We start from the raw sequence: 27,304 nt of genomic DNA, 5'->3' as shown, positions 1-27,304 counted from the left end.
CGTGGTGGAGATTACAATCTTATCAAAGCTAGAGACCATGGCGGAGATTACAATCTTTTCAAGGCTAGGGACTGTGGTGGAGATTATAATTTTATCAAGGCTAGGGACCGTGGTGGACATTATAATCTTATCAAGGCTAGGGACCAAGGTGGAGATTAGAATCTTAAATTATAATATGACCGACTGATCATATCAGTATCTCAATATTTTTACACACTGACATATTCAATATTTTATGACTGATGGCCTTTTGACACTGTTCTTTTCGCATTAGGGATTTAGCAGTGCTTTCTTTGAAGATTTGTGCATTGAATAAAAAAGCCCATTATCTATTTGTTCGCCAGTTATGTTTACTTTGTGTTCTGTATATTAGTTGTCCTTTGTATAAGAGTGTTTTATGCATACATTATACTGACTGACTTAACTGGTTGTCTGTAGCTCCATTTGCCTTGTAGCCCAAGTCATAGCTAATAAAAAGGATAATTTTGGACTGATCTACCTATAAAGTTAAGAAATGATAAGAAAGCAAGCAAATCAAATAAATCCAGATCAGAGCAGAGCCTTTATGAAAATGAATACTTGTTTCATGATAGTGGTATAAATGCCTGTATACACCTGTCAGATGAACTTCTATGTCCCCTTAACCCAGTCCCTTTTATTCATTACAGCAGTAATTGTGGACGCTGTTCAGATGTGGCATCTGCACCAGAATTAACAGCCACATGTATATCTCCTCGTAATGTTATGATACCCTGGAGCACTTCTATTTCACAATCCCAAGCTTCTAAATAGATTTTGCTAAGGTAGTTGGTGCAACATTGAGACATAAATGAGCAAGATTTTTAAAATATATTCTCCATGAAATAGTGGAGGACCATTTCTAAAGAAGACTAGATAATCTAAATGCAAAACAATTGTTTTACTTTGGAACTGGATATCAATAAACATGTAATTAGTAAAAGTCCAACGGCCTAGACTTCGGGAACTTTCTTCTGTAGAGGGTGCCTTGTGATTTCTTGACTGTATAAAGGTTCGGCTGATTTGATATCTTGCTGCCTTGTGACAGGGTGTCATAAGGATGTCAAATAAATGCAGATTTTTTTGGAGAAGTAAGTGATTTAAAGTGTCAGGAGATCTTTTAAGGTAAATCGAAAAACTGCATCAGTTAATTTATATTTGTCAGTTGGTGGTAGTAAGTCAAGGGAATGACTTTTATAGGTATCATGTGCCTGTTTTTGGGCAGGAGTGTTTTAGAAAATAGGTGTGAAAGTTATCCGCATACATACATACATACATACAAATAAAAAAGCAAAGTATAATTTTCTGAGTTCCTGGAAAGTCTTGTAAAGCAGAATGCTTGACTTACTATACCTATAACTACTGGTCAAGAACATTGTGCAACAGCTGAGGGTCAGGACATTTTATTCTGAAAAAGTTATTCTGATATTTCATTTGGCTTTAGGCTATGTGCATAAATGCAAGTGTCTTCTGCACCTTCTGGACATTTTCTTTTTCTTTTCTTGGCCTTTGTGTGCAGGGAGTAAGTTATGTAGAACATGATGAATGTCATATCTTACAGATGATTCTGAATATGCCCTACAGCCCTGTTGATGACCTCGGTATGTAACCTCCAAACTAGGTAGGAAGTGACCTATAACACAGCCTATTTGGAAATGTAAAACATGGTGGAACATGTATTTAGAATACTGAAGTGATGCTTCCAATGTCGAATTTCACCAGAAGGGGCAATCCAACAAAGTCCAGACATATACAACAAGATATTTCCAGCGTAAACAAATAAAACAGTAGGAGAACATCATGGCAGGTCTTTCCATACTAGTCACAGAAGCAGGTGAAGAACATGTAGCAGCAGTACCACAGTCAAGCCACAGGTGGAAGCAGTACATTGCAGCACTGACAAAGAGGTTGTGTCTGGTTCACATCTATGGGCCATGACACAGACAACCCAGAATAAAATGATGCATGTGGTTTTACAGCCAGGACATATACAGTGGTGCATGGATTGTCCATACTGTGCATCAGACATCACCACACATGCACTTAGTATAGAGGGTGGGCAGAACACAGTCATCATCATTCCTTACGTGACTGAAACACAGTAATAGGTGACATGAACACTATAACTTGAGGCAGGGTTATGCAAGGTTACTGAAAAGTACAGTTTTGTACCTACCATAAATGTAGATGTTCGAAGATCCACATTGCTGCAGTCCTTACACTTGGGTAGTCCGCTGTCCATTTGACTGACATCAGGACGCCAGGGTACAAAATGACCGACGCCATATCCTCAGTCTTTTCTTGCCCCAGATGTCAGAAGACCCTAAAACAGCAAACAAACAACCACCCACCCTTGCACTAATAATATGTACAATATATACAATATATACAATATGTACAACCCAACCCACACAACCACCTCAAACTACAGAGGGAAGGAATGTGGATCTTCGAACATCTACATTTATGGTAGGTACAAAACTGTACTATGTTCTTCATCTCACATTGCTGCAGTCCTTACACTTGGGTAGAATCCCAAAGCAGAGGTAAGGGAAGATGGCCCAACTATAAGGAAGCAGGAGCTGCCAACATGCCCTGCAAAACAGCAGTGGCAAAACCAGCCCTGGATTTAGAGTAAAGTGGTAGGTGATAATGCCTAGAGAAAGTATGCACTGAACTCCAAGTAGCTGCCTCCAGAATATCCTTGGTTGCCACCCCCGTGGCAGTAGCCCTAGTGGAATGAGGCCTAATCCCAGCTGGAATCTCCTTGCCATGATGGGAATAACAGAAAGCAATGCAAAACCCAATCCACTTAGAAATAGTCTGTTTTGACACAGGCTTACCCTGAGAACTCAAAGCAAAAGAAACAAATAACTGCTGAGACAGCCTGAACCCTTTAGTTCTGTCCAAATAATATCGCAACTGCCTGTGTATATCTAAAGTGTGCAAAATCTTTTCCCCTTTATTTTGGGATTTGCATAAAAGTAGGCAAATGAATAGTTTGGTTTAAAGCCACACTAGAAACCACTTTAGGCATAAAGGAAGGAAAAGATACCCTATCCTTATGGAAAATTAAGAAAGGCTCAACCGCCATAAGGGCCTGTAATTCAGAAACCCTTCTTGCAGAAGTAATGGCCAACAAAAGGCAGTCTTCCATGATAAATATTTCAACTCAGTAGTAGCTGCAGGCTCAAAAGGTTGTAGAGTGAGTTTCTCCAACACAAAATTGAGATCCTCTTATATTCTTTGCCCTCTAAGAAATTGCTTGAACAAAGGATGAGAAAACAATGGTGGGTCACAGTCATAGTGAGCTGAAATTGCTGCAGCATGAACCTTAATAGAAGAGAAGGACAAACCCTTGTCCAGTAACTCAGTAAGATATTGAAGAGCCACACTTAAATTAGGCTCAGAAACATCAAAATCCTTTGCTGCACTCCAAAATAAAAATCTCTTCCATTTATCCTTGTACTAGGCCTTCTAGCTTCCAGAATCACATTCAAAACTTGTTGTGGAAGTTGAGACCCTCTATGGTTCAAAACAGAATATGCCATGCTGTTAGGTGAAGAGAGTGAAGTTTGACATTGAGCTAATGACTGTCCCCCTGCGACAGCAGGTGTGGAATCAAGGCAAAGGCCATGGAGGCTTGACTTCTCAGTAATGGGTACCAGTGCTGTCGAGGCCAATCTGGAGCTATTAAAATCATCCTTGGCTTGTCCTGTCTGACCTTTAGAAGTACCTTTGGGAGGAGACATGAAGATTGCTCCAATTGAAAGAAAGAGCATCCACTTTCCAAGCTGTGGGATGAAACCTTCTTTGGCAGCTGATGGTTTAGTGAACAGATCTATGTCTGGAGTTCCCCAAGACACTGTCAATTTCTGAAATACATGAGGATCCATTTCCCTCGTGGGGATCCATAATTCTTCTGCTCAACACATCTGCTAAGGAGTTCTGTGCTCCCGGCAGAAACCTTGCCTAAAGATTGAGCTGTAAACTGAGAGCAGTCTCCCACAAAATCATTGCTTGCCTGCATAGAGGATAAGAATGTGTTCCTGTTGATGTACCACATGACAGTTGTGTTGTCTGTTAGAATCAACACCTGCCCTGAAGAAGTAAATCCTTGAAAGCTACTAATGCAAACTGGACTGCTAACATCTCCTTCAGGTTGATATGTAGATGTTGTAGTCTGGCAGGCCACTTGTCTTGTATCCACTTTCCATGTAGATGAGCTCCCCAAGCTTTGTCTGAGGCATCTGTCATTAAAATCTGACCTCGCCTCTGGCGGGTCACAGAGAGTCCCTTGTTTAGGTGACATTCCTGAGCCCACCACAAAAATTCCTTTGAATGCAAGGTATTATTTGAATGACAGTGTCCAGATCCTGGCAGTGCTGTGTCCATACATTTTGAGATACCATTGCAGCTTCCTCATATGCAGTTTGGCATTGGGAAGCACCAGAATACAAGATGCCATGAACCCTAAGGCTTGAAGGACTGTCCTTGCAGTCAGCCCGACTGATGAGATAGTTGATGGAAGTAAAGGGAAAGATTCTTTTGTTTGTCCGGGGTCAAAAGGCCATCTGGGATGCTGTATTCAGTCTTACACCCAGAAAGCACATTTCCTGAGAGGGTACTAGACTGGACTTTATTTCGTTCACAGAATACCCCAGGCATCTTAGCACTGCTATCACATATTCCAAATGATGAAGAAGCTCTCCCTTCCTTGAGCCAGAATCAGGCAATCGTCCAAATAAGGATAGAACTGTATTCCTTTTAGCCTGAAGAAAGCTACCACTGGAGCCAGAACTTCGGTGAACACACTGGGCGCAGTAGATAAGCCAAAGGGCAATGCAGAGAACTGATAGTGAGAAGTCCCAGCTCTTCCCGCAACGTAGACTGATAGGAACATGAAGGTAAGCCGCCTTGAGATCCAAAGTTACCATCCAATGATCTTTGCCCAGCAGAGGTAAAAGCTGTTGTAACGTCAACATTTTGAACTTGGGAATGTCCAGATAAGTGTTGAGTACAGACAAATCCAAATTGTCTCTCACGTGTTCCCCTTCTTTGGTACTAGGAACAGGAGAATAAAAAATCCTAGGCCCACTTCTGGCATAGGGACCGGCTGTATGGCCCCTAGTTGGAGTAACAGAGAATTTGCTTGTGAGCCTCTATTCTTTGTTGAGGCTGGCATGCCTCTGAAAGGAGGCAAGGTATGGAAATAAAACCTGTAACCGTGGTGTATGATATCCAATACCCATCTGTCTTGGGTAATTAAACACCAATTTTCTTTGAAAAGTGCCAACCTTCCTCCCAAAGGTGCTACCAGACGAGAAGGCTCTGGCAGCTGAAAAGGTAGGTCATTGGGTCTGTTAAGGACTGACCCCTGCCCTCACCTGAAGACTGTGCAGGAGAACTCCCTGTTCTAGGCCTGAAAGAGCCCCTAGATCTACCCTAGACTGGGAATCATAAGAAGGATATGTCCACCCCTTAGTAGGCCAATTTCTACTAAACTTTGGAGGCTGAACTTGCAAAAAATCTTTAACAGTCTGCATAGACTTAGCCTTGTCTTCCATTTTCTTTAAAACTGCCTCAACAGGAGAACCAAACAACACATCAGATTGTAAAGGAGCATCTAAAATCCTTGATTTAACATGGTCAGATAAATTTTGATCCCTCAGCCAGGCAAGAACTGACCCAGTGGCAGCCACCCTAGACGAGGCCTGTACAGCATCAAAACCACATTGCAAAGAATGCTTACCCACCTGTTCGAAACATGTACTAAATCTTGTAACTCTTTACAATCAATACCTTCCGCCAGAGCATCAACCTTAGACTTCAATTGTGAAAGGAGATAGTTTTGGTATTTCAACATGTGAAACTGGCAATTCAAAGCCCTCATAGCTAGAGTGGAAGAAGTATAAACTTTCTTTCCCCATCTATCCAAGGCCCTGGCCTCTTTATCTGCAGGAACCGGATTCTTGACAACAGAAGCCTTAACACCTTTAGGCCCCTGGCTAACAGTTTCTGGGTCTGCCCTAGGACTCTTAAAAAGATATTTATGAGCTTCAGGCACCCTGTAATACCTATCAGGCAAAGAATCAGGATTAAGAGAAGCCTCTGTAAAAACATCTTCCACTACATCCAAAACAGGAGGTATAGCCAAAGGCCTATGCTGGGGTAAAATAAAAATTCCTAAGCCTTTTCCTGGAATAAGAGAAGTCCTGACCTTCCCACTTAAAATGCTCCCTCATGGAATGAAGAGTTTCTGAAAAAATCCTCAGGAGGAGAAGCAGAGAATCATCCACATCAGAATCAGAAAGACTCTGAAACATCCAAGCCTGCTCAAAACTCCCTAGCTCAGGCTCCACCCTAGGTCTTATCAGGAGGGTCAAAGAACCCTAATCAAAGTAATCAAATCTTCTGCCATTTTAAGCATATGCTTCTTGGGCACAGTTCCTGAAGAACTAGAAACACCAACTGAAGCTAAACCTGGCCTGCCTCTGGGAGAAGCCTTGGAAACAGAAGGAGAGGTCTAACCAACCTAGGGAGAAGCCCCTCAGCCTGACCTGCCTCCTGAGAGGCCACATCCTGCAAGCAAAAGTCTCTCCCTGGATCCCAAAGAAACCTCGGTGGAACCACCGCTCCACCGACACCTCTAAAGAATTCCTCTAGCCTAGGCTTAACTGCTTTGTCCTGCGCTTCTTGAGAAAAAGGCGGAGCATCCCCCGGCGCATTTTATAAATACGCTTCCTCAAGACTAACCTGGCACAATCTAATCTCCTCTTTATAGTGCTTATTGAATCTAGCACAAGAGGCGACACCCAACAACGTCGGCTCAGGCCCTAAACAAGGAATACACAAAGTATGATAGTTATCTGTTTCCCACAAGAAATACAATTATTCACTTTTTCTGACATCCGTTAAACCACTGAGGCAAGAAAAACCAAAATATTCCGCCAACTTTGACTCGGTCTGAAACTCCGAAAAAAAAATTTCAGAACGCCCAACGGCACTTGCAATACTGCTTCTGCATCGGACCATGCGGCAAAAGACTGAGGATATGACGACGGTCATCATGCATTTGTACCCTGACGCCCTGATGTCAGTCAAATGACCGAGGACAGCGGACTACCCAAGTGTAAGGACTGCAGCAATGTGAGATGAAGAACATCACTATTATTTGGGGCAGAGCTATGGGAGGTTACTGGAACATTATAATTTGGGGCAGGGCTATGTAAGGTGAACATGTTAAACATATACCCTGGGAAGATGCAAGGACTAAAGGAGTGAGATCAAGGTGTCATGATATGACTGTTGGTAGTATCCATTTCTGTTGGATTAAGTTGTTGGGGCTTGATAATGCCCATGGCAGGGAATGGGAAGAGCTATGGTTGTGTGTGTGTGTGTGTGTGTGTGTGTGTGTGTGTGTGTGTGTGTGTGTGTGTGTGTGTGTGTGTGTGTCTGTGTTCTATGATGGGGTGTCCTGTATACTCAGTCTGATGAGTGCCGTTACCCATTACTTGGACAAGGCTTATTACTGTGGGCGACAGGCTGTGTGCCTACTGGAGACAGGGAATGGATAGAACTATGAGGCCATGCACATGCAGCCTGATAAGGCATCCCAGTGGCTGAGCTGAAAGAACATCACTGCTATGACCAGGGCAATATCCATGACTTAGGGTGGCAGTATTTGTGTTCACTACTGACAGTGATGGAATCTCACTATTAATGGGTGTGTAGAATGATTTGGGATAACCTGTGCCTATCCATCTCATATTTAGAACTTCCCATAACCACAGACAACAATGTGTCTGTAGGCAGAGTATATAGCAGCTGCAATGCATTTCAAGGAGGCATCTATGAAGGCAACATTTGCCAGCAGTGACCTCTGCAAAACTGGGTGTGCCTTTCCCTATACTGCATGTCATTGTGCAGCTGTTGTACATCATCTCACAAGCCACAGTTTATACTCACAGCTCCATAATGTTGTTGAGAGCAGCTACCTGTGCCAGGATCACTGACCTGCACATTCACTGGCTTACTGTGAATCTGGTAATCATGTAAGGGACAATCCTGGAGTTATGGTGATATGAATACCCCCATCTATCCCTTGTAGTGGTATGCCTATTTCAGGATGTTGTGCTTGTCAGATGTGAACAGTTAGGTCACTGGTTGAGCCCATTAACTACAGGATGTCCGTCATGTACTGATGAGGCTGGGTGCTCAATCTATATCAATAGGGGCTTCTGTAGTGGCAGATGAGGGTGACACCTCCCCCCATGTAATGTTGCAGACAGTACCACTGTCTTATCAGGCTATGCCACTTGCGTGTTGCCATCAATATCAACAACAGATGCCCTGCTGAATTCAAAACTTTGTTGCCCTGTTGTTCCGGAACCTCCAGCATAGGAATCTTTCAAAGCTTGAATAAGACTTCAGCTCACATACGTATGCCTCTATAAGCCCCTCATGGCATGCATACTACATATACATGAATATTCCACTATTTCTTAACTTGGCAGACATACATCATCATGCAAGTCTTTGTAGTTGCAGACCAGAGGTGCCTGGAAGGACAGATATGCAGGAGGTGCTTGGGCAGGCCTTCACTTTGAACATGGAGTTTACTATAATATACTGTATTGACCACTACTAACCTCCCATACTGCTTGGTGCCAGTCAGTGCACCTCTCTCATCATATGCACCAGAAGATATGAGGAGCTGCTCCCCTTGGTGTCAAGTGTTACCAAAAATCCCTTGACCTCAGAGAGCTGTTTCTGTGTTGATGGCCTACCCCTGTAGTGAACCTGTTTATTTTTATTGTCTCACACTTTTTCCTTCATACAAAGTGTTATATCAATAAATCTTTGTTGTACTTGTCATAGAGAGCTAATATGGTCACCTAAAGCATTCACATTCTGCACTATTCCCTGGCAAATCTGGTCCTGACAATACTTGTTTTCAGCAACTTTGCTCAGGAGCCACATTTCATGTGTGTGTGGAGGACCTGCAGTAGCTCTTCATTCTCTAGGCTAATGATATTTTCCAAGCACTGAGTCACTTGGCTGGCCAATAACATAGATACTACAACATGTCTCTTTCTCACTGGCATCCACTAAAGATTTTTTTTGATGTTGCCATGATTCTTTGTGAGGCAGAGCTCTGGGAAGCTCCATGTGCAGAGAAGCTTTGCTGAAATTCCTGTCTTTCAAAGATGTACAGTCGTATGTGACTTTGCACAAAATGGCAGTGCTACTTTATATCACTCTAACAACAGCCAGTTAGAATGGCAGTTATACTAATTAACCCTGTTAGTGACACTGTCTGTGAATGCGGCCAGTGCACACTGTGTTATCCTTACATGGCATCAGTTGTACAAATCATGATGAACACAAAACATGTGACCTGTGTTTATATATTTATTTTAATTTACATTTGTTTACCGGGAAAGTCCATCTGCACAAAATGTCCTTTTTCAGTGGAGGCCCAGGAAAAAAAGCTTCACATTTATAAATAATCATAAGATACATATACAACGTGCAGATAAAAATACTGATTCAATCTCAGATACGAGTACAAAATGAAAATACAAGTTATACATTTCACAGATGCAATCATATAGTGTAGACAGGATGCAAAGAATAGCAGTACTGTGATTGTAGGCAGAAAATAAGCAAGTTAAGTACCCATATGCTTGGTAGGGGTATACTATTCAAATACAAAAGTAACTGGTTGTGTTCCTTTAGCTGCCTTAAGACATCTATTTCCTAACCAGGGGTTATGCAAGTGCAGGTCCATGATTCTGAAAGGTGTGATTTGAGATTTTTTTTTTTTAATTTGGAAGTGTTAGTAGTTGTTCTGATATTTCATGAAAGGGAATTTCAAGGTTTGGCTATGTAGTTGGAGTAAAGGGAAACTCCATCTTCATTGCTAGGTTTGGATACATTTAGGAAGGATATGTTATTAGTAGATTTTGATGTACTGGTATTTTTTCTGGTTGATTTAGTGTTCGATGGGTAAAAGTGACTTATCAGTAAGTAGATTTGGTGGTTCGAGCCATGATAGTTGTTTTAAACCAAACAGTGATGGGATCTGAAATCTGTTACTGTGGCAAACTTTGCAATGTTATTATAGCAAGTTTTGAGCTTTGCTAGGTCAGATTTCTTAATGTTTGTAAGAATTTGTGAGGTGTATATTTGCATAGAGATAAGGTGGGTTTCTTGCTACAGCGGTCTTTGAAGATTTATTTAGAAAGTGTTGATTTCTGTGCAGGAATCCTATTTTCTGTGAACTTTTTTATGGTCTTTGATATGTGTATGTTGAATTTTATATTATGGCCAATGACCACTCCAAGTAATTTTTGTTTGGGAAACTGGAGAAATAACTGTATGGTTTAATGATAACATATTGAATGGTGGATGGGCATCTGCAGATCTAGTTGGATAGAAGAGCATGAGTTTTGTTTTGGTAGGGTTAAGTGTAACCTGTGCATTGCTTATCCAAGATTCCACAGCATCATATTACTGCTGGTCATTTTTTGGAGTTTTTGTAGTGTTGGGGTGGCACAAATCAAGGTGGAATCATCCACATATTGAACTATGGAGGCAAGTGGGGTGGCAGTATGAAGATTATTAGTAAAGACAATAAAAAGGAGAGGGTCAAAATAGATCCCCGTGGAACTCCCAAGTTTATAGGCAGTAATGAAGAAAGAGTCTGTTGCCATTTTACAGCTTGCTGGCATCCAGTTAGATGTTGCTGGAATAAGGTAAGTGCAGAATGGCTAAGTTTAAGTTGTGAGAGAGTACTTAAGAGTTTATAATAGGAAACAGTATCAAAAGCTTTGGGCAGATCAAGAAAGATGGAGGAAACTAAATTTCCATCATTGCAATGGTGGTCAATAATGTTAGTAAAGTTAACAAGGGTGGTGGTAGTGCTATGATTAGGACAGAAACCATGGTGAGTCTTAGACAGAAGATTGTTGGTTATTAGATAGTTCAAGATTTGTGAAAGGATGCACCTCTCAAGTACTTTTGATAATATTGATAGTTTAGCTATTGGCCATTAATTTGATTATTCTATTGAGTCTCCACCTTTATGTAGTGGGATGATATGTGATACTTTCCAAATTTTAGGGACTTATTCTGAGATGGATCTATATATTAATATGGATACTGGATAGGATATTGTTTCTGCAGCAATTTTTAGATATTTGCCAGGTAGACAGTTGGCAGCAAGTGTAGCAGGTTTAAGCCTTTTGAAATATTTAACTATGGTATTTATTGGGATAGGTTGGAAAGATAAATTATTGGGATCTCATGTGGGTACTATGTGAGTCTGGGTAGGGGTACAACAATTGTTTGTGAGGGCTAGTATGGATTCAGTGAATTAACTGTTAAATTATGGGGCTACGTTGTCTTTAGTATCAGTGAATGCTGATGAAGGAGTACTAGTTTGTACTGGCTGTAGGATTTTTTGATGGCAGTCCAGAGGTTTTGTGGGTTTCTTTGATTTTCTGATTGAACACTTGTATAGTAATTGATTTTGTCCTGTTTAATATGTTCTTTAGCTTATTTCATAGCTGTAGAAAAGTTTGTTAGTTGTAGTTTTGTAGTTGAGCCATTTTACCCATGCCTTATCTCTAGTTCTTAACAGAGATCTTGTTTCTTGGGTTAGCCAGGGGCATAACTGGATTTTGTCATTATTGTTCTATGGGGGACAAGATGTTTAGGATACTGAGGAAGGTTGAGTTAAAGTATTAATCTGAAGTATCTAAAGGGAGATATTTGAGTGTTGTTCAGTTGCATTTTTTTAAACTAATTGAGAAGCCTTGGGGATAATTATTTTCTTATCTCAGATTTTGTGGTAGGTGGTAAGTTTATGTGGATTTATTTGATGTTGAAGAATCTAAGTTGGAATATGGTCACTGAGGCTGTCTGGGTGACAGCTAGAGTGTAGGGATAACTTTGGCCTGTTTGTAAGGATCCAGTCTATGACTGAATGTTTATTTGATGTTTTGTCTACACTAGTACAAGTTTAGATTGTTTGTGAGAAATTGTGTAGGTTAATGTTGTCAAAGATATTTTGAGAGTTGCAGGAGGTATAGCCAGTCTTCATTAAAGTCACCCATTATAATTGTTTTCTGAGGGAAGGATGTTGCTGTCCAATTTAGGATGAGTTCTAGAGTAGTCAGATTGTTCCAGGTGGGAGGTAGGCTCCCACTGTCTTCAGATGTTTCTTTGGATTAACTGTTAGTTTAGTAAACAGCATTTTGGTGTTGTTAAAGTTTGCGATGGTTAGGTCTAGAGTTTCTAAATTGAGATTGTTTTTGTATGGAAAGGTGATACCAACTCCTCTTTTCTTTTGTCTATCTAGCCTATGTTTTTGTATACAGCGGAAGTATTTCTTTGTTAGAGATGCCTGGTTTTAGCTAGGTTTTTGTTATGAGGGCTATATCTGGAGTATATGGAGCAAGGATGGCATACAATTCTTGAATTTTGTTCATGGTACTCCTGAGATTTATATTAAGTCCATACCATTTCTGGGAAGAGTTAATAGCTCCTAGGGATGGGTTGAGTTGTGAAGATCTAGATGGGCTGGATTTGATTGGGGGCCAGGGTTGCTGTGAATGTCCTCACTAAGTATGAGCTTTGATGCAATGTGAACTATACATTTTAAGTATTTTGATATAAACGTATCATATTTCTATGTAATATTATGGTATAAATTTGTTGTGTGAATAAGGTAAATGGTGCATGGTTTATGTCTGTGGGATTATAGATAGTTGGTGCTATTATTAAATTTGTATGTTTTAATTGTAATGGGTCTGGGAAGGGGTTAGTGTACATGGGTTGTGTATTGTTAAGTTCTGTATGGTAAAAGGTTATGTGAGCTGTAACAGACAGAAAGAGCAGGACTGATGGGTATAAAGTTATCATATTGCTTACTACTAATGTTTCAGATATGTCTAAGCTAAAGTAATAGTGTTATGGGTGAGTAAGAATAATTGTTAGCTGTAATTGCGTTTTGATATGTGGAGGATTTAAAACTATTCTTTTGTCCAGTTATGATTTATTACACTAAAAGGTGTAAAGTAGCAGGCAAGTGGAGTGTGATATATGAGAGTTATTACAATACAGTTTAATTGGATAATTGGAATGATATAAATTTGGATTTATCTTAGCTGTGATAGGATTGCTTTACTTTGGGAATGGCTATATGGGAATATGTATTGGAATAGCATGGGGTGGGTAGGAAATGGGGGTAGGGGAGTGGAGACAGCCCAAACAAAGTGAGGGTGAACAGAGCAGGTAAAGTAGGCAATGTGCTTGTGAGCAGAAAGAACAAGCAACAAAGTGGTCTGAGTTGAAGGTAGGTAGGAAATTAAAGGAATGTAGTCCTTTGGTGATTTTTATTTTTAAAACAAGTATATTTTACTTATTTGTAAACAGCACTCTGGGGAAATCATAGACTGCAGTAATCACAAAAAGCTAAAGAATCTAAACATATAGAATCAGTTCTGTAGGATGCTAATATCATTCCAGTTTACTTAGAATAATTGTGTGACCACCACTACAATCATTAAAAAAGTAAGACCTTGTTAAGTTTCAAAAAGGGGTCTGTATATTATGAACATAAAACCTATCTTTAGATATAATTACTTAAACTGCTGTACAGCCATTTTAGTAATATAGAGAGTTACAACATCAGTATTTCAGAGAAGGCCTGTTAATAAGCATGATAAAAGTTGGTATAGAGTCAATATACAAAATTCTGTATTATTACCCCTCATATCAACAAAAATTCAAATATGTAAGAACAACAGATGTTAAATGCTATTAAAATTCTAAGTCATGCATTTTAGTAGCATACAATTTAAGCATCATTGAGAAAACAGCAGGGATACTTACGTGGGGAGCACACAGAACCAGCAAAGAGAACAACAGTATCTGGTTTATTTTTAAAAATGGCACCTGATCTTCAGCATGTTTAAAAAAGTAACTAGGTACCTTAGGAGACGGGAGAAAGGATCACCTCATTGGTCAGGTGGGAACCGGTTCTTAGAGTGAAAGACACAGTGTGCTTGTGTCCAGAAAAAACAGTCAAAATGGTCTGGGTTGAACATAGGTAGGAAGTTAAAGGAACTGTAGTCCCTTGGTGATTTTTATTTTCAAAGCAAGTAGATTTTATTTATTGGTAAACAACACCCTGGGGAAATCATAACAGACTGCAGTAATCACAAAACAGCTATACGATAATTTTGTTTTTCTTAGGATTATACACTAGCAATGGCTATAAGGAGAAAAACTACAACTATAGGTAATTAAGCTTACTATTTTACCCAGCAACAGATAAGGGGAGACAAATATACTTATAGCTTATTTATCAGATTTTGTGGGTAGAAACTGCTTGATATTATCCCTGGTGGTGTGCTCTCCAAATATCCTAATAACAACACAGTTAATTAATCAGTCTCAGCCATGACCTACATTGATTTTTTGATGCTATAAGTTTCTTACTTCCAGCACTTTACAGTTCCCGGTCACTTGAGAGGTTTCACCAAGTGCAGTTAAAAGAAATTACAGCTGAAATACTGGATATTTTCAGTGATAGTTGCTAGAGTTAACATAATTGATTTTTTGATGCTGTAAGTTTTTTCTTCCAGCACTTTACAGTTCCCGGTCACTTGAATGGGTTCACCGAGTGCGTTAAAAGAAATTAGAGCTGAAATGCTGGATATTTTCAGGGATGGTTCCTAGAGTTAGGGTTAGTGATTTTTTGATGCTGTATGCATTTGATTATAGCCCTTGCTCACCTATGGCCTTGCCTACTATAATGGTACAGAACTATGTTACATACATCAGCATCTGGATATCCAGACTGTAAATATTGAAGACCTCCTTTGTTGGCTGGTTTAGTTCTGTGACTGCCAGGTCTCATCCATCATTCCTCCTGAGGAACAATCATCTATTCATGCCTCTCAACTTCTTAATGCAAGAAATCTGAACAAAGCTTTAGAAAATGGGGGAACAAAAGCCCAAAAGTACTGACAGATTTTAAAAATTGCTCTTATAAACTTAGAAAGTTGCTAGAGTAACAGGGTTAGTTTAAAATACATTTTCTTAAGGATTTGAAGTCTGAAACTCAAATGTGGGTCATTATTTGTTGAGTTTCATCCTCAGATCACCCCAGTGATTTGCCAGAAAAGCACAAATTTTATGAGGAACAGATCAAAAATATGAAGCAAAAATCTGGGCATTTTTTGAAACTTTAGACAGTTGAGAGGTATGCATCCATACCATCAGTCACCTAGATGGGAAATGTCTGGGTTTGCTGTCCTATGAGCCAGCCTGACAGTCAATCATGCCAGCACCTTACCTAATCCCATCATAGTGTTCCCCCCTTAAATGTCACTGTCCATTTCTTGTTCATTGTTCAATCTTTTCCATCGCAATTTGTCCACCCTGTGCATGCATCCTTTCATTATTAATATTTTATATGTATAATATCCCATCTGTGTCTACTCTATGCTTGTCTGTCTGTCTGTCCCTAATACCTTCACTTCTCCCTCTATTCTATGCCCAATCATCCCTGAATGTTAGTGCTCAACAGGCCCACATTGCTCATCTGTGAATCCCAGCCATGATTTTGCATCAGTAGGTCATTAATTTTAGCATTAAATTGCATCTTGTTAATAAGATGATCTATCTGTGGTTAACTAAGTACTAACATTTTAAATTATTTATGATATTTTGTTTATTCTTCTGACTGAAGCAGAATTTCAAAAATCTAGTACATTTACATTGTCATTTGGTATCAAATACTGGTATGTTATAAAATAGAAACAGCAGCATTTGTTAACTCTAGTTTATTGTACAAATTTGTCTTTTAATTTATCTGCAAAGCTATCATCAGTTAAACGTCATGTACTAAATATGTTATTTTTGTTTGCTGTTTATATAGGAGTCATTTACAAAGTACGGTTAACTGCTAGCCAATGTGAAATCAAACCAAAAAGATAAAAAAATAAACAAATGTTATCACTGCAAACTCTAGAACCAAATTTATTCAAAGCGTAGTGCTTTTATACAAATGCATTGTACATTTCATCAGACTATATTCACACAACCCAATCTAAATCAATTAAATAAATAATCAAAAAAGTCAAATAATAAAAAATTCAATAAAACATAACTCAGACACTAGTTCATTAAAATGCAGTCAGTCAACCTTAAAATATTAGGCTCTAAAAATCTTGCAAACTTAAGGAAATATTAATTTGCATTGTTTCAGCTTTAGGAAATGTTGATTGTTAAAATGTTCATTCATATCTGGTAACTGATCAGCACGGCACCATTCCAATTCTCTGATCTCTAGTAAACTATCCATATATCACTTCCACTATAATATCTAAGACAATCATTGATAATGCACTGGTCTCATTTTACTTCTAATCATATAACTATGTTGGTATATTTTTTATGCAAACCTTCTTGACATTTAAGACATGCACTTATATATACATATATATATATATATATATATATATATATATATATATATATATATATACATATATATATATATATATATATATATATATATATATATATATATATATATATATATATATACACACACACATATATGTACACTAAACCAAACATATAGACCTATAAAGTATACATATCTCTCACATTGAAAAGTACTTTTGGTTTATTTGTAGTTCTATTGTCCATCTTTCTTCTTTCGAACAACAATTTTTGATGAAATTCTCTTTTATATCACAAACTGTGGTGACTTTGATACTGTCCTGGTGAACTCAGCACATGTATTTCTGTTGCCATGAATATCAGCTCCTTATATATCAATATTCCTCAACTGGAAGGTTTCAAGATGGTGAGAGCTCTTTTATTCAGATGTAGAGACATGCCAAACAGCAGTATTTATATTATCTGTTCATTCTTAGATACTTGTTGATGAACATTTTAATATTTAAAATAATTTTAAATAAGCAAAGTGTATGACAACAGGAGCTGTGAAGGCCCTAGCTTTCATCAATCTTTATGACAATTGATGTCTGATTTTCTGTATTAAAATGGGTATTGCAGGTATGCTTTTTTTCCCACAGAAGTTATGTTGACAGTCTGTTTTGTGACTAGGGAGGAGCACAGGGGAACAGCTGTATGAATTTATGGTAGCATTAAATCAATGTACTTTTTTACACTTTACAGAATCTGGGATTCCAAGGAACATTAATTTATTGATATTAGGGCAAGCTAAAATATTAACACTGGTTACTGTGAGTTCTTTATGTATATGGGAAAGACATATGTTAATACGTATTTCCACTACAGTAGATATCACCCCAAGTACATGAAAAGTAATGTTTTTATTTTTTGTATTTATCTTTTGCTGAGCAGGTTAGTCCCACTAGGCTAGTATCCACTTTTCCGGAGATAACTAGGATTGTATCATGAAACTTACCCTACTCTTTTAGATGGGAGCCATGGAATCTTTAAATCCACCATTTTTTTTTTTTTGTTAATTTATTTTAAAGTATTTTTTCCAAGTACTAGGTGTGCTACTGCAGGGATGTGGGAAAAAGGTACGTACTTAAAAGTGTGTGTGTGAGTGTATGTATATATAAGGGAATGTTTAATTTTGATGTCCGTGAAATGCTTGCGTATAAAAGGACAAACTATTGAAGGGGTTGTAGGAGAAATGTTTCACTTTATGTCAATAAGTGCTTGTGCATACAAAGGCAAACTACCAAAAGAGTCATTAGAGGAAATGTTTAATTTTGGTGTCAGTGAAGTGCTTGTGCATTCATGGACAAACAGCTGAAGAAGTCATTGTGGTAAATGTTCCATTTTGGTGTCAGTTAAGTACATGGACAAACTAATGATGAGGTCAGTGGGGGAAATGTTTAATTTTGGTGTCAGTAAAGTGCTTGTGCACACATGGTTAAATTGAAGGGATCAATGGGGAAAAGGTGTAATGTCTTGCTTGTGGATGCATGGTTAAACTTAAACTACTGAAGGGATCGATGTAGAAATACTTGATGGTCATATCTCGGTGTGAGGGGTTAAAATCAATTACTTTTCCAACTGTTGCTATTTTTAGCTTATGAAATTCTGATATCTGAGGTATATTCAGTCAATAAAGTTGGCTTTAAATGGATGGAAGGACTGTATGTTGATAAAAGTGACTAACACTGCTGTCATTTGTTTAAAATAAGCATTTATTATTCTGGCTTTACAGAAGTGGTGCGCATATTTTTTTTCACTTTCTCTAATAGTCTGGCAAAAGTGCTTACTCAATAAGTAGCTGTCTGTGGTGGTCTGGGCAGGATGTGCGTTATAGCAACTAATCATTGGGAGAATATTGCACTGCGTGGTGTTGCCATACAGCAAACACTTGGTTTTCCTGTCAAGTTTTTGGCTGTTCATTCCTTCTATGTGTAGCCCTCTTCTTTTTGTGGATTTTATGCAAGTGCTTTGTTTTTTTCTCTCAAATACTCAATGGTATAATATATGCCTCTGGCCTTTTGTTCTTTTACTTTTCATCCCAATCTAACACCAGAGTGGTACACAGAAGATAACTGTCTTTTCAGAGGGATAGGAAGGCAGGTACTATTCCCAGAAAGACTTAATATATTAGCTTACTCGTGATTTTTTCTTCAGGCCATCATTATTAAGTCAAAAGTTAAAGACATCTAAGATGCACCTCAGTACATCCAAAGGTTTAAGAGTTTTTGGACCCTATGGACCCCCATCATAATTCAGTTACTTCCTACAAACTTAAATTACAGTGGAGTCTTGTCCAGTAATAGAGTGGTAAAAGTATGGAGGGGTTGGGGGGTGGGGCAAAGTATGAAAAACAAGAAAGAATAATCCGCCTGGATTGTGTCGGGCCGGGATGAGGGGAAAACAGAGGAGGGCACTGGGTGAGTGCAGGGGGGACTAGTGGTTAAGACTGGTACACATGGCATGCTGATTATGGTTAGATATCTGAGGTGTACATAGTTAGTAGAGTGGCTATAAAGAGTAGGTTTGTACTGAAGCAGTCTATGGATGAAAGTGAATGACCCCATCTGTTTGATCATAGGTAACCATTACTGACCTGCTGTAATACAGCCTAACCCATTCAGTTGCTTCCTGCAGCACCCTCCACCCCCACTATGAAGTCACCAACCACCACTGATGGTTTGCTAGAACTCAGAATTTGAAAAGCAGCTGATTAATTGCCAGGTTTGGATGGAAATTTAAACAAAAATGTTAATAAGCTGAGACCCTTGAAATCAATGTTTTTTAACAAGCTCTTAAGATTTTTTTTTTCTTTAGAAAGGATTTGTTAAGACAAGAAGATTTTGCTAAATTATTTAAGTAGATTGAACAGAAAATATTCAGATGCAGTCAATAAAATAAGTGAATGAATGTGCTGATCTTTGAACACATTTAACTGACTCTGGAATTTTCAACATTATCGATTTTATAGTTAAAGTGCAGTTATATAACTTTATTGATACTCGTAGTCTTAACACAAATGTTTTATTCCAGCTTTAGAATGTAAGTAAACATTTTGGTTGTAAAGCTGCTATTTCACATTTATTTTATAACCCACTAAATCCATTAGACACAAGTACCTCTTTTAAGGGGCTGACTAGGAGTAATGTCTGGTTAAGTGACATGGTTGAGTCATACCATAAAAAGTGTAGACTAAAGAATTCAGACTCAGAACTACAAGATGGAGCCTATTACTCACTCACAACATTAACATCCCATGCTCAACTCCAGACGGTACATCAGGCAATCACCTCAGATAACATCTAGTCATACATGAAACCCGTACAAGTTTGGGTAGTACTGACAGAAATCTATCTGAATCCCAAAAGATTTTCTCCATCCTGGCCCAGAACAGTGGCTCGTTTTGTATCATTTTAAGTTGGGAGAGCATCTGTAAAATGGTTTGTCAGCTAGAAGGTGGATGCAGAGAATTTGGGGAATCTAATCTTGGCATGTTACTGTAAATCAATTAAGGTGGCAAAAATGACAACCAGTTGCCATAGTACAGGGTATGCATTGACATTGCCGTTGTGGTATGCACATGAAGAGTGGGTGGATGGGATGCACATGATACATTTTTCAAATGATCCTTTACAAGAAAGTCACAGGGCTAGAAAACCTGAACTATTCAGAAAGGCTTCAAGAACCGGCCATTAAATTCTATGTCATGCAGGTTACATAAAGGTGACTTTTGTCTTCTCTAGCCCAAGATGTCTTACCTGGTTCTATCTGGCAATTTATGACTGGAAGGCACTGCCAACACCAGAATGGGGAAAGTAATACTTAAAACTTCATATAAGTAATAAAATTAAAATCATGGTAGTTGTGTTACCATCTTTTAGGAAAGGCCACTGGAACTCTTAGAGAGATTCTTCTTTCAGTTACTGTAATTTATTTTAGCAGATATTTTCTTAACCACTGTATGGTGTATGTTACTTAATTTATTTCTCTTGTACTTTCCTTTATCTGTAAAGTGTCAGGGTTTAGGTACTTAACCACTGAAATTAATTAATAAATAATGTTGCATATTCCATGAATATTGAACAAGGCTACCCCTACAATTAAAAACAATCACTCATTAACTTCCTTCAAAAATAATTTTGATATACATATGGGAAGTTGAAAATATCAGAACAGAGTTGTGGCAATCAAACATCTTCAAGGCCGATAGGTTGTAAGTTTGAGTATGTACAGGTGTAGAAAGTCACATACATGTATACGCATGTGCACATATGTTTTATTTATTTAATTCTTGTAAACTAGATGGATAGGCTGATCCTGTACTTTTTTCCAGCCATGAATGTGTCACAAGGTAAATACAGACACAAAACAAAAACAAGTACTTTATAAAAAAACACTGCTTACATAAAGTTACAAAACAGTAACACTTTCAAAGAAAGCCAGCAACAGGTTACAATCCATATACTTTTTTCTGATTCATGTAACAAAGAGGTGTATGAGTTATGCCAGTCATTAGTGAGCAAGTAGTTAGTCTTACTTTGACTGAAATATGATTCCCCAGCTCACTAACCAACAGGAATTGAAACTGTGATTGCCCTAGCTCACTAACCAAGAGGGAACAAAGTATGATTTCCCCGAGCTCACTAACCAACAGGGACTGAAATATGATTCCCCCAGCTCACTAACCAACAGGGACTGAAATATGATTCCCCCAGCTCACTAACCAACAGGGACTGATATATGATTCCCCCAGCTCACTAACCAACAGGTACTGAAATATGATTCCCCCAGCTCACTAAACAACAGGTAGTGAAATATGATTTCCCAGCTCACTAACCAACAGGGACTGAAATATGATTCCCCCAGCTCACTAAACAACAGGTAGTGAAATATGATTTCCCAGCTCACTAACCAACAAGGACTGAAATATGATTTCCCCAGCTCACTAAACAACAGGGACTAAAATATGATTCCCCCAGCTCACTAACCATCAGGGACTAATATATGATTTCCCCCAGCTCACTAACCAACTGATGCTGAAATATGACTCCCCCAACTCATTAAATAACAGGTACTGAAATATGATTCTCCAGCTCACTAACCAACAAGTACTGAAATATGATTCCCCCAGCTCACTAAACAACAGGCAGTGAAATATGATTCCCAACTCACTAACCAATAGGGACTGAAATATGGTTCCCCCAGCTCACTAAACAACAGGTAGTGAAATATGATTCCCTCAGCTCACTAAACAGTTACTGAGATGTGATTCCCCAGCTCACTAAAGAGTGTCATATTATTTGCATTACATAGCTTCTACACAGACATCCCAAATAAGTATCTGAAGATCATTAATCTTACTTTTTGATTACTTCCTCCAGGTCAGTCTTAATTCTCTGCATTTCGTTAAGGTTATCTATGGTCATTTTAGCATCTGATTCTAACTTTCGCTTCAACTTCCCCAATTCAACTTGGAATGCCTTCTCCTGCTGCAGGTTATGATCTAGCTAAAAATGAGGAAAATAAAGACATTGTTACATAGTGATAATTTCCAAATCATTTACTATTACTCATTTTGAAAAAGGCTAAGACAAAAATACAGTCTGTTAAAGAGATTTCTGTGTGACAGTGGATAAAATAAGAAAGGAGATTATCAGTGTTTAGCCAAATGCAGCTAACAAACCACCCTGAAATATGTTAATAAATGCAGACACAGTCTCAAAAGGAGTCAGTCTACTTATATATTGGGCTCACCTAGAATGTCCAGCTGGGAAGTCCATTTTCAGTGCAGTCCCAGGGATAAAGACAAGCAGCTTTTATGATTATAAATAAAAGCAATATTACTCACAGACAACATAAGAACGAGAATGTTCCACTGAAGCAGGAGGATGTAAATCAATAGATGTACATTAAGTAATATCAAGATTAAACAACACAATTTGGTTAAAATAGTACAATATTAAATTATGCGAACAGGTTTAAAAATAATTGAAATGTAAATAAACTATGCTCAATGCAACAATCTTGCAAGAATGCTTGGTGGTGCTGCGGTAGCGTTGTCGCCTCATAGCAAGACATTGTCCCGTTTGATTCTCAGCTAGAGCGTCTTCTGTGTGGAAGCATACATGAATGGGGTGTGCCTTCGTTGAAGGCTGTGCATCAGGGCTGGTAACCTGGTACATAAAAATCCACTACCAATCATTAGTGGACCGGAGTTCCGCTGTGGCGACCCCTAACCGGGAAAAGCCGAAAGACACAAACAAACTGTCATCTGCTCAAGCATTTACACTCTGAGTGATTCTGACTTCCTGGGTCCTGTCTGTGAGCCAGTTGGCTATTCACTGGGTGACATATGGATTTGTACCTAACCTCTTGAATTTGTCAACAATACCTGAGTGGGGTATTGTGTCAAATGCCTTGGCCAGTTCAAGGTAGGCAGTGTGAATGAGTTTACCCTAATCCATCACTTTTGTGACCTTCTCAAAGAAGTCCACAGGGTTCAGTAGATATGATCTGCCCTTGAAACAAAACTGGGTTGGGTCTAGTGTCTGGAAGTTTACTATATTTCTATTGATCACCTCCATGATAATTATTTCCATGGATTTACATATAAGACTAGGGAGACTTATGGGTCTGTAGTTTCCAGGGTCTGTAGATGGCTCACCTTTGTGCAGAGGGATAACTGTTGCCTTTCTCCATTCATGAGGCATGAAGCCTGTTTGGAGGCTACAGTTAAATAGTAATTCCAGAGGCCCTGATATGTCATGTTTCATGCTATTTAGAAGGCATCCTGGGATATTGTCTGGGACCATGCAGTGGTTTTGGTCTTAGAGACAGCATTAAGGACCTGTTGCCTAGTGATAGTAGTGGGAGTTATATTTGATGATATTTCCTGAGGGAAGGTTAAATGGGGGAGAGGAGTGAAGCTGGAGCTGAATTTATCAGCCAGGAGGTTTTCTGTATCTTCTGGCTCAGTATAGAGGGCTCTCTTTACAATGACCTCTGCACACAATTGTGTATTGACTTTGAGGTTGTGGACATAGCTAACGAATGCTTTGTGGTCATCATTGGCCTGGAAGGCCAAACATACCTTAAATTTGGCATTGGTAAACTTTATTTGCCCTCTGAGTTGTTTGTTTAGTTTGACGGGAGTACTCTTATCTTGCTGGGTATTGCACCTCCTAATTTTTGCCATGATTTTCTTCCTCCTGTTATACATCCAATTGATTTTGTAATTCCACCAGGGTGGCTTGTTTTTTGAGTTAGTTAAGTACTTCTTCCTGGTGGGTACAGCTGCCTCTATGCAGCTATTAACATGCTTGTACAGGGTGTCTGTGAATAGTTCTGCATAGGCAGAAGTGTTCTCGGGGTTTATGGGGGCTTGAAATTTTGCCAGGTTCTCACTTAATAGTAGGAGATTAGGCTTACGATATTACCAGAATATTCCCGGTTTAGCTGGGGGGTCCAGGATTATTTTTACTTCAAAGGAGACCATTTTGTGGTCTGACCTACCAGGGAAGGCATTACAGTAGGGGGTGTGCAGGAGTCTCCCATATTAGTGAGGACCAGATCCAGTATGGTTGAACCCCTAGTTGGTGTGTAGACTATCTGATCCAGAGAATTTGTGATTACAAGATCCAGGAATCTATGTGCATGTACATTTGATGTCATATAGGATTCCCAGTTAATAGTGGGGTAATTAAAGTCACCCATAAATATGGTATTAGGTTGGATGGTTAGCGATTCTAATAAGTTTAAATACACGGTATGGGTTTCCTGGGTCATACAGGGGGACCTATAGCTTGCAATGAAGTGGAATTGGATTTTACCTATGGTGATTTGAACACAGAACATCTCAAGTGCATTGTCCTGTTTGACCAGCCTTGAAGTGTATTTATTTTTGATGCAAATAGAGACACCTCCACCTTTAGTCCCTGCCTGTGAAGTTGCTGGTCTAAACGTGTGGAATGCATTATAACCTTGCACTGTTGGTGTGGTCTCCGTGGCTTTAAACCACATCTCAGTGACTGCACAGACATCAGCATTCTCTAGAGTAAGGAGAGCTTCTAGGGAGTGGAGTTTTTTGTTTAGACTCCTTGCACTGAGCAGTAATACCTTTAGATTTTCTTGGTTTTGATTTGCTATGTCAGAAGTACTTTGTTGGGCATTGCCTAAAACAGGCACTATGGGGGAAGACAATGTTTTAGTTAATATTCGAAAGCCTAGAGGGGAGAGGTGCAGACCATCTCTGGCAAAGCAGCGTGGTCTGTTGACCATCTCCTTCCATGCTGACAAATATTGTACCCACTTAGAATGACAACAGAAAGTTAATCATCTTTTGTTAGTACTGTGGCACCATTCTTGAAGAAGGTAAAATGCTGCTCAATGCTACGGTCATACCAGCCTGAGACACATATTCTGAGAGCTCTATGATGTCTCTCTTTATATAGTCTAGGGAGGTACATCTTAGGTCATTTACTCCCACATGGACTATGACTGAGTCATATTGGTAACTGTGGTCCAATGACCTGAGTGCCTGCGTAATGTGGCAGATCCTAGCCCCTGATAAGCAACTGACAGTAACTTTCTCCTTATGCAGCCTGCTGAGAGGGACATCAGTGTGTCTCACAATGGAGTCTCAAATGACAAGAATGTTGGATTGTATGGTGACTTGCCTTATGGGGTTAGAGGTAGAGGCTCCATGTGATGTAGCTCTATGTGTTGATGTGGGTGTTGTTTTGAAAGAGTGCATATGGAGCTGCTGAGGGTATTTCTTATCTGTAGTTTGTCTAGGATGTCTTTGTGGTTTAGGACAGTTATATGTTAGTGCCTCAGCATATGTGGGTCGATATGTCTGCTTTGAATTGTGGGTGATGCGTGCAACATGTGTACTACTGACAACATTATTGAGATTAGGAGTACTTTTATGTGAGACCTTTGCCTCCAGTGACATTGTATAAATATATCTCTCACATACTATATCAGTTTGTTTGAGAATTAACTGTCTGTCAGTAAACATGAGGCAATTTCTACATTGCCTCAGGATGCCCATACCCACCAAGTCGGTAACAGAGACAGTAGGAAAGTTCATATCCATGGTAACAGATCCTTTTTTATTGATTAGACAGCTGGAGTAAGAATATCAATGTTAGGAGTATCCAGTTTGCAACTATGTGGACAGTACTTGTCACTGCAAACTAGTCCTGTGTGCAAGTAGATATTGGAGAAATTTCAGTTGTGCTTTTCCAGGGAAAATGTCACTCAAGGTGTCTGAATCTGTACAGAGCACTGCCAGACACTTGAGGGCAAATTAATACATAGACCCTGAAAATTTAAGAATGAAGTATTTAGGCAGATATTCTGAAATTAGAAACAAATCAAGCAGTACTTACTGAAAACAAAGAATTAGCTTGTCAAGTATGCTGAAAAGAGGGGAGCCGCATGAATGGCTACTACTAATGCTGGTCTCAGCACAGCTTCACTCTTTTGGGATACAATGCTCCTTTGCTTCTTCTCTCACCAGAAGCAAAATGTTAACACCAATCCCAAGAAAAGAAGTAGGCCACAGCCTATTTGGTGATCCACGGTCTTGTCCCAAAAGATGCAAGGGTCTGTAGGCTTGTAGCATTTTTGTGGTAGGTTACTCAAATAGCAACCAGACCAATCAGGTACATTAAGCACAGACACTCACTCTCCAACCAGAAACAGTCAGGAATCATTGCACTCTGTTCGTACTCTCACCAGGATCAGAATATAAGCACAGATTCCAAGCAGTCACCTAATAAGCAGTTATTAGGCTTTCTAGTGATCAGTAGTCTCCAGGAAATAATTTAACTGCACTCCTTCTCCCATCAGGAGAAAACAGAAGCACTAATCCCAAGATGACTACTGAGAGGCAGAATGTGGGCTCTCCAATAACTGGTGGTCTTGCAATAAATGCTTAAAGGTAAGATGAAAAAAGAATGACTTATCCTAAACACTGCAGTGTGCACTAAGCAGTTAGATATGAAAGTGGGTAACTGAAGTTTTAGCTGTCTAAAAAGTTATGTTTTAGTGGAGAGCCACTATTTTTAAAAGAGCAAGATAGATTGAAAGGGGGTGGGCACTTTTGTATTCTGGTACTACAGAATACAGTAGGATGGCCAATAAATTTAAATATTTGAAAAGGAATGATTTCACAACATGATAATTTTGTGCTTACTCACACCAACTAGTAAAAGCAGAGAGGAAATGAGATGTATGGTTAAATTAACATAATGGGCAGGCAGCTAGAAAGACAGTGGTGTTTAAGAACAGAACAGTAACAGAATGGGAGGGTGGGAAAAATTCTGAGTCACAAGAGATAGAACCTGGGTCCCTTTTCAAGTTTTAATATGCAGTTAAAAGTAGAATACAAGTAAAATATAGTGTAAAGAAAACAAATCACAGTATACAAAATAGAAAAAGGTAGTAAAGTAATACAAAATGTTGTTGTTTGTCTTTCGGCTTTTCCCGGTTAGGGGGTCGCCACAGCAGAACTCCAGTCCGCTAATGATTGGCAGTAGATTTTCACGAACACCAAGGTGCCAGCTTGACGTTCAACCTTCAACGAAGGCGCACACCCATTTACGCATGTCTTTCGAATGCCAACCCAACCGTGGGGAGGACATGCAGACTCCACACAGAAGGCACTCCCCTCACTCTAGCCGAGAATCGAATGGGAAAACCTCTTGCTGTGAGGCGACAACACTACCGCTGCACCAATGCAGATGTTCAATAAAGTAAT

The 27,304-nt window shown here is 39.1% G+C and overlaps 1 protein-coding gene across 1 annotated transcript in view; it reads right to left on the bottom strand.

The window, feature by feature from the left end:
• Positions 1 to 27,304, bottom strand: part of LOC122788697 (myosin-16-like) — a 949,629-nt gene that overhangs the window by 739,423 nt on the left and 182,902 nt on the right. Inside the window, exon 5 of the mRNA XM_044055593.1 lies at positions 21,901 to 22,046. Coding sequence (XP_043911528.1) covers positions 21,901 to 22,046 — 146 coding nt within the window. The remainder of the gene's footprint in view (positions 1 to 21,900; positions 22,047 to 27,304) is intronic.

The sequence above is a fragment of the Protopterus annectens genome, chromosome 14.part0, assembly GCF_019279795.1.
Source record: "Protopterus annectens isolate FY-2018-M chromosome 14.part0, PAN1.0, whole genome shotgun sequence".
Taxonomy (NCBI): domain Eukaryota; kingdom Metazoa; phylum Chordata; order Ceratodontiformes; family Protopteridae; genus Protopterus; species Protopterus annectens.
The sequence above is the reverse complement of the archived record's forward strand: the minus strand, read 5'-3'. Positions and strand labels throughout refer to the sequence as shown.